Below are 17,215 nucleotides of genomic sequence, written 5' to 3' on the forward strand. Positions count from 1 at the left end.
TGTCTGGACTGCACTGCATATAAACGAGTTAGTCTTTTTAAAATTATTTTTTATAAATCAAAATATCTCTTAAATGGTTTACTTGCGTAAGCATATTACCCACATAACAAATATGTTGTGAATGACCTGTACTATAATCCCTTACAAGTTCACTCATTACCAGTCATCCTGTATATCGTGAAGAATTTAATAATAGTCAAATATAACTATAATACTGAAAGAGGCGCGTACAATTTAGAGACTGCTTTACGTAGGTACGCGAACTAAACAAAATTACCACCAGATGTTAATCAAACTTAAATTTTCATCTTCAGTCTTCAAAATCAAAATGAATAGAGCGTGATTGATCAGCATAAAAATAGTTATGGAACTTTTACAGTATTCAGAATTCCCACATGAGCGAGCATGTGACAAATCTTTCGTGATGATCAATTTTTTCTCGTCGTTTAACATCACAACAACACCAAGAACATCATCATCATCTATGATTTTACTTTATACAACAAGGACCTTATTTATTTTATATTCTTAGGTACGTCAATATTTTCTCCAAAACTTTTAACTTTCTTGTTTGATCTGAAATTGTGTTCTAAATATATCAGAAAACCATTCCGTCCAATAAGCGAATTGTATGTACTTAATAATAGTGTTATTATTTTAAGTATAATGTATTTACTTTTATGCAACTTTTGTTGAAAATACATATCTATTTTTGAAACCACAAATGTTTTCTTTTTACGTACCTAGCAGGTAAGCTATCTGTCTTATTCATTCCTTTCACTTTACACCACCAAAACGACACCACCGACTATTAGTGATGTTACATACAAAAATATAAGACTCCTGTGTAATAGAACCAACCCGGGCGTAATCAAAACAACTCACCAAAGTTGCTTAGTTGTTGATATGAAAACTCGTATTTAAGTTCAAGCAGTTACTTTCGGTGGTGTCAAGTGAAAGGAACGGATTAATTTACTTGTGAATTATCTAGTGTGCCATAACCGCTGCGTAATAAACGTTCACAATACGTGTTATTATAAAATGGGCACATACGCGCGCGATTTTTCGCACATTACCTCTCAATTTTAATTATTTGAAGAACCAGCCGAATCCTTGTACAGACATGTCATGAAAAGGAAATAATTTATTATTCGTGTGAATAAAAATATTTAAATGGTTTGAAAAAAAGCGTATATTTAATTAATAAAATAATAACAATTTGATGATAAAAAAATAATGTGTTGATTAATTTCTAAGGTATAATGTGGCAGGTAATATACAATTTACATACATATCACAGTCTATTTGTTTATAATTTTAAAAATATTGAAATTTTATAAAAATATGTGATGGGAATAAGGAACATAATTATTTATATTCATTTAATCTACAATTTTAAAACTGGCTGGATAACCCTGTTTTAAATTAATTTTCCCTAAATTATATAGAATGAAAATGATAATCACAAGTATGAATAACTACTTATTGAGCAAAAAAAAAATTAACTAGCGCGGCTCAACCAGTCATTCCTGCAGATTATGCGGCAATCCAGGTATTAAGTAGGTCGTTTACAGACATTAGTAGCGATTAAATTATTTTTTATATTATTGAAATACTGAAATGACACCATCCATTACTTCCAAAATATAAAGTTTCATTGTAAACTAAAAAACAATCGTGTCAGAAGAATCCTGGAGGCAAATGTTAATGAGATGAGCGAAACCAATATTAATTTATTAACCTACTCATATTATGTCATGGAAGTTTAGATACTTAAAATATTTCTTTGTTTCGCTATCGTAAGAGCATAATCATAAAATATTTTTTATTATTACAATAAAATTGTTTAGTAAGGATCTTTTTCCAGTGGCTCACATATTTAAATATCAGCAGGAATTATTTAACTTGAATGTCGCTTTTTAAAAATTATCTTTAATTCAGCTATACTATGCGGTATATAGTACTAAGTATGTGGATAGATACCCAGTTTTACTCGTTTTCATTTCTACGTGTCTTTTTAGGGCACTCTTTTGAAATATCTCCTGCTGGAAATATACCCCGAAAAGAAGTTCGTTGCTCTTTCACTTGAGACTCCTTTTCAATATTTGTAATGACATTGTTATCTCTGTTTCGTTTTAAATTTTTATCGGCTGGGTCGTCTCTGAGATCGATGGACGACGCGAGCGACTCGAGGGAAGTGACCGTGGACCGCTCTTGTATTTTGTTTCGAACAGAGAGGTCAAGGAAAGGCCGATTGGCAGACTCTACGACGGTGTGCACCGACGACGAGCTCTCGGTGGCCGGCAGGTCGTCCAGCGCAGCCAGCCGCATCAGCTCGCGCTGCGACTCTCGAGCTTCCACAAGGAATATGCTTTCCTGTCATTAAGTTCATTCGTCAGTTGCATACATACAAAATTAAATAAAGCATCGCTAAAAATATATAACAAGCAATGCAAGTGGGCTTATTCCACTATTCCCCGTTAACGTTAAATTGGAACTTATAATGGGGAATAATGAACTAAAAAGTTCATTAATCCTCATTACGTTCAAAATAAAATCCTAATATAACGGGGATTAATGAACTTTTTAGTTCATTATTCCCCATTATAGGCGATAACGGGGAATAGTGGAATAAGCCTGCAAGTGGATCTACGCATGGTGAAAATTAATATAAGCAGTGATAAAGTAGGTATGTTAGATTAAACAAACTTTACCTTAACTTCTTTGGTAGTATACTGGTCCAATTTGTCGTATATCACAGCATGTAAACCCATTTCCTTTAGCATCTTGATTGTATTCTTGTCGTTATTGTCATCTCCCCAACAAAATATCACGAGACCCGCATCCGTGGCTAGTTTTACCTGAAACAGTAAAGATAAGATAAAGTATACCCAATTAATATAAAGACACGGTGTAAGGGATGAGTGAGCATGAAATAAAAATGTTATCCAGTCACCAAAATCTATTGAAGAATATATGGACGCTTTACCACACATCATCTAGTAGACCTTTGTGCGCTTTCTATAAAGGTCGAGTCGCACTCGTACCAATGAAATTAAAGTGAGGATATAGAGCGAAATATTTCTTTCATAAATTGGGGGTGTTTGGCGGAAGAAAGTGCTTGAAAGCGCTTATAAGCAAAATGATACTGATGTGTGAAACGACCTTTATGGTACAATTATGAGATGAGCAATCTAAACCAATCATGATTTATGATACAGTACCTGAGTAGGATCTCGGAGTAGGTCTTCTGTATGTACAACTATTCCTAAGATGTCGGAGCTAACGGCACTTTGGACAGCGGCTGGTATTGATAAACACCTGGGATCGCGATACGGTTGATATTTTTTTGTTATACCCTAAAAACAAAGAATATGTATAATACATAGCTTAAAGAAGTATCTCAAAAAACCCATTCAGACTAATTAATCGAAATTCATAACATAAACTTTCATTAATAGCCAATTCAGTAAAGAGGCAATATTTTATCTGTAGTGTTTTAGGCGTTTGAGAAACACGGAATCAGATAAGTTAAAAAGCAATGCTATATACTTACAACTGTCAAAAACATTACAGGATATTTGTTTTGTTTAAATCGCACCATAGTACAAATATCAGGGTTGAAGCAAGAGAAGACTATTCGGCGCTGCTTGGCATTTTTTAAGACGACTTCTAAGACCTGAAACAATTAGTTTACAAATTCGGATATGAGTTTCGAAATAAAAAAAAGTAGAATATGGGCCCCAGTTAAAACTCGCGCGGGTGCACGCACGCGTTTGTATCGTAAAACTCGGACGGGCGCACGCCGCGCCGGACTGCTAGACGAGATCCACCACCTCGGAACTACGTAGACAAGAATAAGTACTACCACAGAATAATAATAAGTACTACTGGTACTACGTACTATTCTCGGAACGGATGTCCGGAGCTCCGTGCACCTGCGCGAGTTTTAGCGTAGGCAGACCGGTCGGTGAATTCCAACTTAATATTTGCTTTGTATAATAATGAAGTTCGTACAAAGATAAGATAATACCTACCTTATCTACGTAAGTATTCATATCGAAGGGATTATTCAACTCAAATGTTCCATCGTCCATCTCCATGGTCCATTTTAGTTCCACATTGAAACCGACATGTAAATCTATGTTCTTTAGAGCATCTTCCAGTGTGGGAAACGGCTGGTGCTCTTCTAAATCTTCATCAAAGAATAGTATTTCATGATTTCGGCCTTCTACAAGATGATATACCTGTAATTAGATATTTAGAAATATTTTAGAAAGGTATTTACATTCTACTAGGTATACCTATAGGGTCTATTGGAATGGACCAGTAATAGTATACCATGTAAATGACATAATGATGTACATTCTGGAATATATGAATAAATTCTGGTTTTTATACGTAATTCGTATAAATTATTATTGTTATTGTGGGCTGGAAGTTGGGACATAAAATAAAATACCTTAAGTTTTTGAAGGTGTTCCAAAGTCAAATCCTTCACTGGCAACTCTAGCATTTCAGTGAATTCAACTTCCTTTTTTCTTTTCATTGAAATACATACATAATAATCATGATAGATAACAGGTATCAAATCTTTACTCAGCTGAACATCAAACTCTAGCAAGTCTGCACCACTAGCAGCTGCCTTTTTTAGGGAAGCTATTGTGTTTTCACGAATAGCATTTCCTCTGAAAAGCATTATATTGTTAAGTGTAAATATACAACAGTTCTTATCAATATACAGGATGATATTCAAACATTACCAATTAAAATAAATTATTTACTTACTCTTTAGTTTTAAAACTAGCCCCAAGTCCACGATGCCCTACTTCCAATCCGGTCCAGGATGGATCCCAATGTTTGGTATAAGACACTTGCAAGTCACAAATTTTTTCTGCCATTGGGCGAACTATTAAATATTCAAAGTTGACTGTCCCTAGGGGCCTATGCTTTACATTGCAGGTGACAGGGAGTTCTAAGCTGCCTTCTGATAACTTAAACATGTTTGGGAGAACATATGTATAACCGACATGGCATGGTGGGTCTTCTGATGAAGCACGTGAACTGTATGAATAAAAGTCTATAAGGTAAGCTAGACCTTTAGGATCAGGAGCTACCACATTTACCAGCATTACATCATTAGGTTTGTACTCCCTTCCAAATTGTTCTTGAGGTTTTGGAATGCATACTAGAGGATCATTATCTAGTGTAGAAACATCAACGAATACACCTGTAGGCATTTCTGCTTCTGTTGTATCAGTGCTTAAAGAGTCTTCAACCTGCGGTTCAGTCCCAAAGGATAATTTTACTGGAGTAACTTTAATGTTCATGAGTCTGCCTGACAGACGAGTCTTCAACTTGAGAGGATTGTTGACAAATTTAAACTGCACCAGAGTCTGAGCAGTCAACCAGCCAGATCCAACTTTATGCCTGCCATCATAATCACCAAAAATATCAGTTGTAGGATGCAACATATTTTCACTAATAACTCTGGGGTGTATGTTAGTTTCCCAACGACGTATAGTAATATCATTTGTGTCCTCAAGCTGAATACAAACTGCATATCGATAATATACGTCACAAGTGTTAGGTATTGTAACCGTTTTCGTCCATAAGTCTGTGCCTTGCTCATGATCCATTATGACTACTCTGTTGTAGTCCCACTCACCTAGTTCTTGAGTACTGCCTGCAATACACACTTTTTCTTTGGGACCTACATCTAATACTGACACTGTGAAGATCCATTGCTGTGAAGTAACTTCTTGTACTGGTTCTGGCTCTTTTACAGACATTTTTTTCTGCACCTTAATTTTTGCTTTCTTGCGATCCTCTAAAAAAAACCAACGTTGCATTATGTCCAATGTAAATAAATGTCTTAACTTTTTTTAACTAAAAGAATATTATTAATGGTAAAAGGTATCCAAGCTAGACAGTAGGAACAATTTTAAAATGGCCAGTGTAGGTTTGTTTAGATGTTTATGTGGTGATATGACTGACACTGAATGTAACTGACAACTACAGTCACTACCCCTATGTGTCACCCAAACAAAGGTTTTTCATTTTTATGAGAGGCCAGTGACCTTAAAGTTTAAATATTAATCTATGCCAGTGACTATGTTGACAAACTTGGTTTTTTAAACAGATGCGATCAATTATGGTAGGTACCTTTGTATCATCATTTCAGCCATAGGACATCCACTGCTGAACATAGGCCTCCCCCAACCTTTGTATAATCCTCTAAGAATTACTTACATCAGAATTATTAATGTGAAATACCTATTTTGATTTTAAACTCCAGGGCTCAATAATTTCTACTTAGTCCATAAAACAAAGTTCTTTGTATTAACAAAACAAAAACACTTACCTAGTTACTTATACGTAGTCGTAGCTCACCATGGACCTATAAAAAAAGTCCATGTAGCTAACCATCTCATAATCACAAAAATCCTTAAAATTCCACAATAATTTTACCTAAACATTAACGTAACAAACTAAAATAACAACGTTATCACAAACTCAGACGACTCAACAGATCTCGCTGGATCAGCTGGTTGTATTGTAAGCAAAAAAGACTCAGAATCACTATCATTTTAAGCCAGGGTCATTGACGTATTCGATTCGATAAAACAATAGTGAGGTTCCATACCACATTCCATACAAATCTAAAATTAGATCAATGAACTTCAGTCAGCTGACTATCTGACGTTTAGGTTACCACTTTACCACAACACAAAAAAAAACCTTAACACCGCGCATGGAAAGCAAAAATTAATATTGTTGATGCAAACAAAAATGTGTGTGAAACAATGTTTTTTAACCAATTTTGTTGCGGTCATTTAATATGTGGTCTTTTTCTTAATCGATTACGCTAGTGCTGCCAAGCGTCCGTCGTATTATGTACTAGCTTTTGCCCGCGGCTTCACCCGCGTGAAATTTAATTTGTCACAGATCGTCATAAATTATAGCCTATTATGTTAATCTGGGTTATAAAAAATCAAACTGTAAAATTTCATCAAAATCCGTTCAGTAGTTTTTGCGTGAAAGAGTAACAAACATCCAGACATCTAAACTTTCGCATTTATAATATTAGTAGGATCTAAGTTTTTGTATTAGTGCAGGGTTTAATTTCGTGTATCGTTATGTTCCATGTCAGGGACATATTATAGCCGTACGTACGCACTTAAGTAGGTATTATCACAGAATACATAATAGTAGCAACAGAAATTGCACTCCTTTGTGTAGGATCAGATGCCGACATTTTAACGGTAATAATAATAATGCAAAATATCCAACGCACATGGTGCATTCGAAATTGCACCTTACTACTACGCTCACAAGAGCGCAATTTTTTTGTGTTCAGAATTGATCTACCTCACAGTTCAAGCGTCAGGGTTGTATAAGCAAAGTAAAATAAATAAAAACTTAATTTTAAGAAGCATTTATTGTATTTACGATTGGTAAACTTTAATCTAGTGGTGTTTGTATAATCGTACCATCTTTAAAGTACCTATTAATAAACTTCAGTGTTGCGATAATTCGAAATTGGACAAACAGTTTTAAAAGATGTAGTGTCGGAAAAAGACACGGTGAATTAAAGTTAATGTTTATATTAGCTAAAATAATTTTTTTGCTACATTTTTTGTCATAAGTATTTCAAAATTATTTAACCCTTACACGCTTATAACTAATCCAAACCATAAAATTATTTTTTCTTTAGTTATATCTATTTATTTTAGTCTAATTTAACATAAAAGTAGTACAGAAAATATAAGTGCTATGTATTTCAGTGTTTTTCAGTCGGGGACACATATGTCCCTATATGCGTTAAGGTATACTTTGCCTCATATATTGGAAATAAAATATTTTGACGCTTTTGTTGCAAAATAAATACAAATCACACTAAAAATACAAATGAAATTTAATCAATAAGCATAATATTAATATTTATAATAAGAAATTTAAAATAGATAGCGTCTTATTTTACATATTTTTATGTTTGATCCTCATCTCATCATAGACCTCTTTCTTGAAGTTAGACCTACCTAACTTGACTGTTTGTTCCAAGAACAACTTTGAGTCTAGAGTCTCCAACCTTCAAAGGAGTGCTGTAACACGGATATTTGACATAATTTTTTCGTCTTGTCTTATTTATTTTGAATCCCATTCATTGAGAGCCTCTACTGAGGCCATTGAGCATTGATTCTAGGTCTTCCAAGGTCTCAGCCGTGACTACAATCGTTGAATCTTACTCGGGGGGACAACATCCGTGAAGCTTCGCGACATCTTCTTATCAAGAATACCGCAGTGTCTCAAGACCTTTGATAGAAAGTCTTTGACCAATGTGTGTTGGCGGTGATGGCGTACGGAACGGAGACGTGTTCCTTCACTATGGGCCTCATGAGAAGGCTCAAAGTCACCCAAAGTCTGATGAGGAGATACGCAGGAGAGCCAAAGTAACAGACATAGCCCGCAGAAATGTCAAACTTTCGCGGCAGTGGGAAGGGCACTTAGCTCGCAGAAGTGAGGGCAGCAAATTTCTCAAGTAGTGCCCACGGATGGGAAGACGCAGTGTAGCAAACCTCATGTTCCTGTGCTTCTCGTATCGTATACATTCATGTATTACGAGTAGCAAAGAAACGATCGTTGTGGAAATCCTTAGGGGAGGCCTCTGTCCAGCAGTAGACGCCCTTTTATCCAGGAGGAAACCATCCTCATTGTCGGTATCATCAGTCATCATGACTTTATGACTTCCAAAATTTCGTCTTTCTTGAGCGAATTTTTTTATGTCGATTTAAAGACAAATGATTTACAAAAAAATGTATGAATATTATAATAAAACATCGATATAAACATACAAATTATGACAACGCAAACAATATCCCTAGTAAGAACCAAGTTTCCCTTGACGCATATAGGGACACCCGTGTCCCAATTAGATTTTTACATAATTTTCCTAACTCGTTCGAAGATAAACGAAAATATGCAATGAAACGATAATTATACTTACCATTGAATGTAAAATTGGAAGAAACACAGTGGCTGAAAGCCGATAAGTAATAAAAAAATAATTTTCAATTTTGACGTCTAACGAATTTTTTTTTCACATGTTGTGCCAGTATTTTTTTACATATGTAATCGAGTTTTTTATTATTTCTAGCGCATAATCATAAAAGGTAATAATAAAATTTAAGAATATTAAACTACAAATGGTTTAACTTAACCAGTATTACTGTAAATCGTGAAAACTATGTGGGGACAAATGTGTCCCATATGCGTGAAAGGGTTAAAAAATGTAGTTTTTTTAAATTATTCAAATTACTACAGTTAATTATTATTCCTAAATTTTACGATTTTCCATTAAAGAAGGATAACAGTGCTGTTGGAACAATAAATAATACACAGGCGCGTGGCGGCGGCGGCGGCCCTGACTGATTTGCAACTTGAAGTTGTCGCGCGCTGTAGGTAATTATCTCGGCCGGCCAGTAGCGGCGTAAGGGGGGGGCGGTGGGGGCGGTCCGCCCCGGGTGCCAAGCATCAGGGGGTGACAAAAGTCGCGAAAATTAGTACTCACTGGCATATCTGCATGGCAAATCTGCGGTCTATGTCATGATACGGGGGGGGGGGGGGGGGGGGGGGGGTGCGATTATCTTTCAATCTTCGAATCGGGGTTATGATCGCCCCGGGTGCCACCCCATGCTACGCCGCCACTGCGGCCGGCATAGGCGAGTGACGGAGGCCTGGTATTATTCTGTGCTTAAACACGAAAAAATATGCAGGCTTCTTTCCCATTGATCCAGTGCGTATTTTTTTGTATCATTTGTTGGGAGTCCGATCTAAAATAGATCAAGGGGCCATTTTCATAAAAAAAATGCAAAATTATAGAACTTCCTAGTCACAGATATGGATAGATGCAGCATGTGTCAAAAATTGTATGAAGCCGAGCGTGCCACTTTTTAAACGTCATTAGTGTCATTTTAGCGAATTTTAGTGATTGCCGCAATGTAAAAATAATCGTATCATCGTACTGCATTCGCAAAGTCATCGAAATATATCGTGTGACTCGATTCGACAATTAATGAATTCCGATAAAACCAGGGCCGGATCTACCTATGGGCTGATTGGGCTGCAGCCCAGGGCCCCGGGGTTACAAGGGGCCCCCAGATCCCGCTAAAAAGTAGGCCATAATTTGAAGAAAAAAAAATTGTTGTCTGTAAAGTCGGTTTACAACGTTGACAACGTCATAAGAAAATATTGATTAAAAACGTTTCATATATTTTTGGTCCAAAATCAAAAGTGCCGGCCAACAAAAAAAAGTGCTGTATACTGACAGAATACGTCTGCCTTAACATTGTTACTATGGCACCAAAGCTGTAGCACCACTGTGCGTCGAATTATTATTATTTCTTTTTATTGTTTGTAGGTACTCATGGTGCATTTTTTTGGGTATGCAGTGTATATGAACGACAATAAGTACATCGTGTTAACAAAAACATATTAAAAACGCCATGTTTCGGCAAGATACTTCATTTGTAAATAGTTTAATCGTAAATGTTAAAAAGACATACTTTTAGAACTCAAATACTACGATGCACAGTGGTGCTACAGCTTTGGTGCCATAGTAACAAATGCTAAGGTGGACGTGTTCTATCAGAATACAGCACTTTTATTTTTTGGCCGGCACTTTTGATTTTGGACCAAAATGGATGATGTCCTTTTTGAGATATTTTTTTCTTCCAATTACTTCTTGTAAAGAAAACGTAATAACTTTTAAACTAAGAGGTATATCCTGATAAAATAAAAACAGTAATAATGCTAAATAACAGGCGATACTAAAAAAATACATAAAATACTCAGAAAATGGCAACAAATAATAAAAAAATGATACATTTTGAGAAAAATCTGCATTTTAATTCGTGTTTTTTTGGTTATTTGATAAATTTCTCCAAATAATGCCCCATAACAGGTTGTTTTTATTACTTTGTGTTATTCTTTATCGTATTACCTTTGTAAAACTAAAAATCGCATGTCTCTATCCCTATCACAACGTTTGCAATGATCGTTTGAACTAAGCCTCTCCGGGCGCGCCATTCAACGCTTCGTTAACAACGAAACTGAAAGTGGCTCTAGATTTGTAATTTTGATAAAAACAAGTTACATTTCAAATAAAAACAAAAGATTTCGAAGTAAAATAAGCATTTTAGTTAAAATTAAAATTGTCTCTACCTGTAGCGGAGAATAATGTGGTGGCAGGCCTTTGTTCAAACGATCATAGCAAATGTTGTGATAGGGATAGAGGCTTCCGATTTTTGGTTTTACAAAATTAATACGATAGAGAATAATACAAAGTAATAAAAACCACCTGTTATGGGGGCATTTTTTGGAGAAATTTATTAAATAACCAAAAAAAACACGAATTTAAAAGCAAATTTTTTTTAAAACGTATAATTTTTTATTATTTGTTGGCATTTTCTGGATATACCTCTTAGTTTAAAAGTTATTACGTTTTCATTACAAGAAGTAATTGGCAGAAAATCTCAAAAAATTATTGAGCTCTTTTTTGTCGATAAGAATAGGTCTAGTTTCACCTATTTTCATATGTGCACTTTATCGTGACTCACACTGTATGTATAAGAATAATATTATATCATTATAGAAACAGTTTTTTGGCATGGCTATTAGTTGAGTACTAAGATAGGCCCCCAAGTAGTTTCAGCCCAGGGCCCCACAAATTCACGATCCGGCCCTGGATAAAACTGATATTTTGTTATTTATAGCTAGTCTAACTGTGGATTAAAATAAATTCTATATTATTAATTTTCTTATTAGTTTGCAAATAATATTTTTATTGTGAGTATAATATCAAAGTAATGATCGTTATTCCATTATGTTAAATAGTACTACTAGTAATTCATACTTAATTTCATACTTTTAAATATCCTAGTACCTGACCTTGTTTCATAAAATAAAGACTAACTCAAGCTTTTTATTTTTAATAAATGTAAAAATGCGTAGTTTTGCCAATACGTTTAGTTTCATAAAGCTAAGTCAGGTTCCTAGTTTTGAAGATATTTCTAAACGACTTAATTTAAATGATTTTCTGTGGGGGCGGTTGATCAAACTTAATGTTTTTTAAAGGAATTAAAAATATTGCTATTAATAAAATAATGCAAAACCTTACTGATAATGTGACATTTGGTTAATGAAGGATTGGTGTTAAATTTTGTGATTTTATCATTATTTCTCTGATAACTATTTCCGATATTTTTTATTTCCTGTATTAAAACAATGCTACTTTATACTTCTTCTACTGCTACTTTATTCTAATTTAATTATTTTTAACTTGTGCTGTTAATTAAAATTCTCAATCCGTTAATAATTTCTTCTTTCTACCGTGTTCGTACTACTGTTCTCGTAAAATCATCGTATCCGATTGTTGTAATCGGAATACAATTAACAACGTGAACATCACTCGAGCATGTATGTCCATTTGGACATATCGGAATGGCACGCTTTGACGAGCAACTTGCTGTATCTACTCTAATCCATATCTGTGTTCCTAGTCCTAGACAGACAGATGTTTACATTGTCTGGCACTAGGATAGGACCCCAGTATTTAATTTGATTATGTCCGCGTCAGGTAACGGCAGGCAGTATTATTACCTACCTACACATGCTCTGTGAACGGCGCGCGGCGGTAGCAAGGCGGTAGCTTTAATACGCCCCTGTCTCATCTGTGAATATGCCCCTGCCCAAATTGCGTCTCGCCCATGAAGCTAAAGATAAAAATGGAGGGCAGAGTTGGAACAAAAACTTGAGTCAAATACCTACTTATATCTATCTCGCTCTCTGCGGCCCTACCTCTCTTTTTAGTGTGAACTGTAGTATTGCTATCTTCTGATTTAAATCTCCTTGTAAATTCTTCGAAATAGCCAATTCACTAACCAAATCAGAAGTTAAACAAATAAACAATTAATATTTGAAACTAAGATTACCTAGTTAAATAAAAAATCACAAAATTGTCGGCCATTTAGGCTTAATGTGTTGGCGAATCAGGGAATTACAATCCCAATTCCTGGGTAATCGGTACCATGTGGCAACATCGGCCCAATCCGGCCCATCATGGCGGTTGTTTACTATTTTGTTTATTTAGCAGTTAATTTCGTTTGAGATTGTTTACAGGAAATAATCATTGTTTTATCACAAGAATTGGTGCAAAATTTTGTAGTGCGTGGTTGCGGTAGTACGTGGTGTCGTGGAAGTGACATAAGATTCCACGCGTAAGTGTTTATTTCGTGATTTCCGACATTGGATCATTGTAAACATTTTTCACATTTTTTACAGTAATTTCTTCCTAAAACGTTTTACTATTTATTACACTTATCATTTTTAATGATACCTATGTCAAGAAATAAAGATTTTACATTGGTTTCATTGAATTTGAGCAATTTTATATTTTTTGTTTATTTAGAAAGAGCGAGTCTGCCCACAGAGAGCGAGACAGTGATACTTAGTTTGTGCTTCAAGTAGGTATTCGGAGTGTGGCCTCCATTTTTATCTGTAGCTTCATGGTCTCGCCCACACTCGCCATTGACACCATACTCACTCTTGTACTATTTACTCTCACTAGATGGCGTGACGCGTCATTTCTTTTTATTACCTATTCCCCTATTCGTAATTTTCTGTTAGTTGGGAGGTGTTATAATGACTAGCAGTGAACGGTTCCCAGGTTCGATTTTGGGGCTGTATTTAAATTATGTAATTATATTGTTTTTACATTTTACCGTACAGTATGTACAGTCGACAACACATCAATCAACCTATGAACGCATAGGAAAGCGTTTCAATTTTTATGTGGTGATTAAAATAGGATTATGATAATATTAGGTTGAAAGATTCCATAAAAAATTTAAACAACTCCGTTTATTTTCATTTTTATATAAACAGTACATAGCTTCCTACCTACTCACTTATACTACAATATTATGTATTTACATATTAATTATTTACATTAAACAGTCTTTTCGAGTATCTAACCCTACTTTACACCTTTAAGTTACCAACGTTCATAAACTCAACATTCTTTGAGAAAAACAAATATTTTATTTTCCTTCTATTACAACATAATATCATGCTTATTTTAGTATTTTTTTTACTTAATAAGGGCAATTAACCCCAGGATGTAAAAATGAACAATTGTCACCTTGCCGACAAGAACCTTTTCGTTGGAAATATATACAAACAGCCTTGCGTCCTCCCCGAACATGACCACCTCTACCCCTTTGTGTACCATCCCAGTTTCCAGAGTTTTTTCCTCGCCAATGCCCACCAGCCCCGCGACCACGCATTGCTCCTCGGAAATTGCCGGGACTGGGGAAACCTTCAGGGCCTGGGGGCCCTTGAGCTCCTGCCATGTTAAAGTCCATCGGAAACATATTTTGTTGCATATTAAATCCCTCTGGCGGAACAGGAAACATCTGGTTTGGACCACCGAACATCTCTGGACCCATCATCATATTTTCAGTTGGCATCATCATTCCAGGAGGTATACTCCCCGGGGGCATCGTTCCTGGAGGAAGCGTCGGTGCAGTCATAGGAACTGGCATGCCATTGCCCATAATATGTGGTGGTACTCCATTTTGCCAATCCCCAGGAACCATATTAGGACCTTGGAATCCAGGCACAGTCGGAAACTGTGCATTCGGAAAAGCATTTGGAAACTGGGCCATATTAGGCGGAAACATAGTTGGCACATTAACATTACTAGATGACGGAGGCGCAGTTCCCTTTGGTTCAGGCCATGGCATATTTCTAAAATCACTGACATTGTCTTGATTGCCAGTAATATCGTCCAAAGGTATAATAGTTGGTTCAGAATAGGGATGAGTTTCTGGCTCGGGCTCAGTTGCAGAGTCAGGTATCATTGACTTGTGGAAATAAAGTGGTTGCAGCGTTCCTTTCTGCCTTAACGCCTGAATATCTTTTTCTTTACTATTTTTACCGTGGTCTACTTGTATCTGTCCCTCGGTGTCAATAGGAATTAGAGGTCTCCAACTCGTTCGTTCTTCCATGACATCATCGTTAATGAGATTTCTCGCCTTCTGAAAAGCTTCTCTTTCGTGTAGTCTGTCTAAATATTTCATATCCGTAAATGTTTTCGTAACGTTCACTCTTTCAGTTTCATCAAGTTCAAAGTATTGAATTTCTTCTAATTCAGAATCCGGTTTCCATTTAATACTCTTCTTGGGACCTTTTCTTTTATGATAGCAGAGAACACCCTTGAGACCATTTACGGTTAGTGTGTGTGGTTCTGATGTATCCATTGATTCCTCATTATCCTTTTCTGTAGTATTATTATCAGCTTTTTTATCTTTACTTTCATCGGTATCCAACGTATCTTGGTAAAATCTGGGAGGAACGGACTTGCTTTCACTAGTAGGACTGGTCATAGTTGTAGGTGTAAGTGGCGGAGATCCATCACTGGGTGTAGTTCCATCTTTCGATCCGCTTGTACGGCGTTTTCGTTTCTTTGGTTCTTTTTTGTTTGTAGCTGAAGCATTTAACGCGTCCATAAACATGTCGCTTTCCAGTAGCAGCATAGCTGTAACAAATAAAAACAATTTAATAAGCACGAAAAACACGAAAGCTAATTAACCTTTTCTAGATACACACAGAAAGGAAAGGACTAGTCTAAAATGTATAACTTTGGTTCCAAATATTTCATTAGTGATGTACATTAGCGAAATATACTCGTATCTATCAAATTTTGGTAATAATTCTAAGAGAACCCATTGTAAAATGCGTTATAGCTACATCAGCTACTGCAGTCATCCAGACTTTTTTTATCAACGATACTAAAATTAAGCAAAAGGCAAAGTGAATAAAATATAATTATTTACAATCGTAGATAGGTAAGAAGGTAAGTATTACTTCTGAAAATTATTTAAAGTAAATAATAAAACAAATTGTAAGAAATACGTTTGCATTTATTAGTTATTAAGCTTAGTAGGTAAAAATAATTTAAAATTATCATACACATAGGTAATACATAGTGTAGGAATGAGGTAAGTACCTATATTAGGTATCTAAATATTAATCTTTTACAATCTGGCATCTAGTGATATCGCTTTACAATAGAAATCGTAGGTACATAATGGAATATTCCATTATGTACGATTTCTATTGTAAAGCCAGTAGAATCAGCCATCAGGCAAGTGCACACAGAAATATAGGCCTACTACCTAGTTGCAAGGATTGAATGGAGCGAATCACAAAATTGCTTGACCCGCTCGTCTTGAACTCGGTTCAAGACTAGTGACGAACGAGCCTTGTTTGATTTTTCAACCACTGTCTGAAAAATTATTTCCGCGTAACCTAGGTAGGTACCTACGAAGTTGCTACGGAGTGCGGGTAGATTCGATTAGGTAATCCGATTTTGCTGTTCGTTACTTGCCCCACAATACCTATCGCTCGAAAGATATTTTTAGACAACATCAACCAAATACAACCATTTATAAGTAAGTTTGATTAAAATGCATTTTAAAAGTAGAGTAAGTACCTTAGCAATATAACTATCAATATATAGATATACCTACCTATGTATTGAAATTAGTATACCTAGTTTGTTTATGAAGCTTCTAAAAAAGACTAAGTAAACAAACAGAAATCCACGCGGGATACAGTACAGCCGACAAAGGGTAGGTACTTTTAACAAGCTAACTAAGTAGGTAGTTACTACAGCAATTTTTCGCGAGCACCTAACAAATTCTGAATGAACAGCAATACATAATGATAATTTTGCAAACTATACTTCTACATGAGCGGGAAAATAAGAAAATACATTTGTGAAAAATTATAGCCTACGTTCCTACCAAGGTAGGTAGGTACTGTAAGTTTCCTTAGTAATGCCTAGGTACATATTTCAACAAAGTTACAGTTTTGAGTTGAACCGACCGGGAATCGAACCCAAGATAATTTGTTTATGATGATTTACCGCGCTACTACGTTATCAGCCCAACAAAAACATTTGATTGGTTATGATGTTATCTTTGTTTTTATTTATTTCTAGCGCCAGTCATAAGGCAATTTGGATATCTTCGTTGGAAAAAATATCAATTCGCTGGAAGCCACCGTAAAAAGCGAATAAAAGTGCTTACAAACAGCCTAGGTATGCGTGCGAAAGCCGAAACTTATGGAAATGTCTTTTAGATAGAAGCAA

The 17,215-nt window shown here is 35.5% G+C and overlaps 2 protein-coding genes across 5 annotated transcripts in view; both read right to left on the bottom strand.

The window, feature by feature from the left end:
- Positions 1–1,174: 1,174 nt before the first annotated feature.
- On the bottom strand, positions 1,175–6,849 carry LOC135087890 (glycerophosphocholine phosphodiesterase GPCPD1-like). 4 transcript variants are annotated; one of them, XM_063982736.1, is made up of 9 exons: positions 6,647–6,849; positions 6,365–6,400; positions 4,789–5,830; positions 4,463–4,688; positions 4,038–4,247; positions 3,557–3,679; positions 3,225–3,359; positions 2,715–2,861; positions 1,175–2,376 (listed from the first exon to the last, which is right to left on the bottom strand). In XM_063982736.1, exons 3-9 carry the CDS (start codon positions 5,790–5,792, stop codon positions 1,990–1,992), a joined length of 2,232 nt encoding a protein of 743 aa, XP_063838806.1. In that variant the 5' UTR covers positions 5,793–5,830; positions 6,365–6,400; positions 6,647–6,849; the 3' UTR covers positions 1,175–1,989. The 4 variants fall into 4 exon arrangements, with proteins under 4 accessions (XP_063838806.1, XP_063838805.1, XP_063838804.1 ...); XM_063982735.1 differs by lacking the exon at positions 6,647–6,849 and adding an exon at positions 6,472–6,640; XM_063982734.1 differs by lacking the exon at positions 6,647–6,849 and having other exon boundaries at positions 6,365–6,640.
- A 7,051-nt stretch (positions 6,850–13,900) lies between these two features.
- Positions 13,901–17,215, bottom strand: part of LOC135087893 (serine/threonine-protein phosphatase 1 regulatory subunit 10-like) — a 34,790-nt gene continuing 31,475 nt past the window's right edge. The window contains exon 5 of the mRNA XM_063982738.1: positions 13,901–15,598. Within this exon, the coding sequence (XP_063838808.1) occupies positions 14,154–15,598 (1,445 nt within the window). The 3' untranslated portion in view covers positions 13,901–14,153. The remainder of the gene's footprint in view (positions 15,599–17,215) is intronic.

The sequence above is a fragment of the Ostrinia nubilalis genome, chromosome 3 (assembly GCF_963855985.1).
Source record: "Ostrinia nubilalis chromosome 3, ilOstNubi1.1, whole genome shotgun sequence".
NCBI lineage: Eukaryota > Metazoa > Arthropoda > Insecta > Lepidoptera > Crambidae > Ostrinia > Ostrinia nubilalis.

Coding starts and splice junctions, on each gene's coding strand:
- LOC135087890 (XM_063982733.1), bottom strand. CDS start 5,852: ATGCAACGTTGGTTTTTTTTAGAGGATCGCAAGAAAGCAAAAATTAAG. Junction 4,689..4,788: donor GCTAGTTTTAAAACTAAAGA/GTAAGTAAATAA, acceptor AATGCTTTTCAG/AGGAAATGCTATTCGTGAAA. Junction 3,680..4,037: donor TGAATACTTACGTAGATAAG/GTAGGTATTATC, acceptor TAATTGTTTCAG/GTCTTAGAAGTCGTCTTAAA.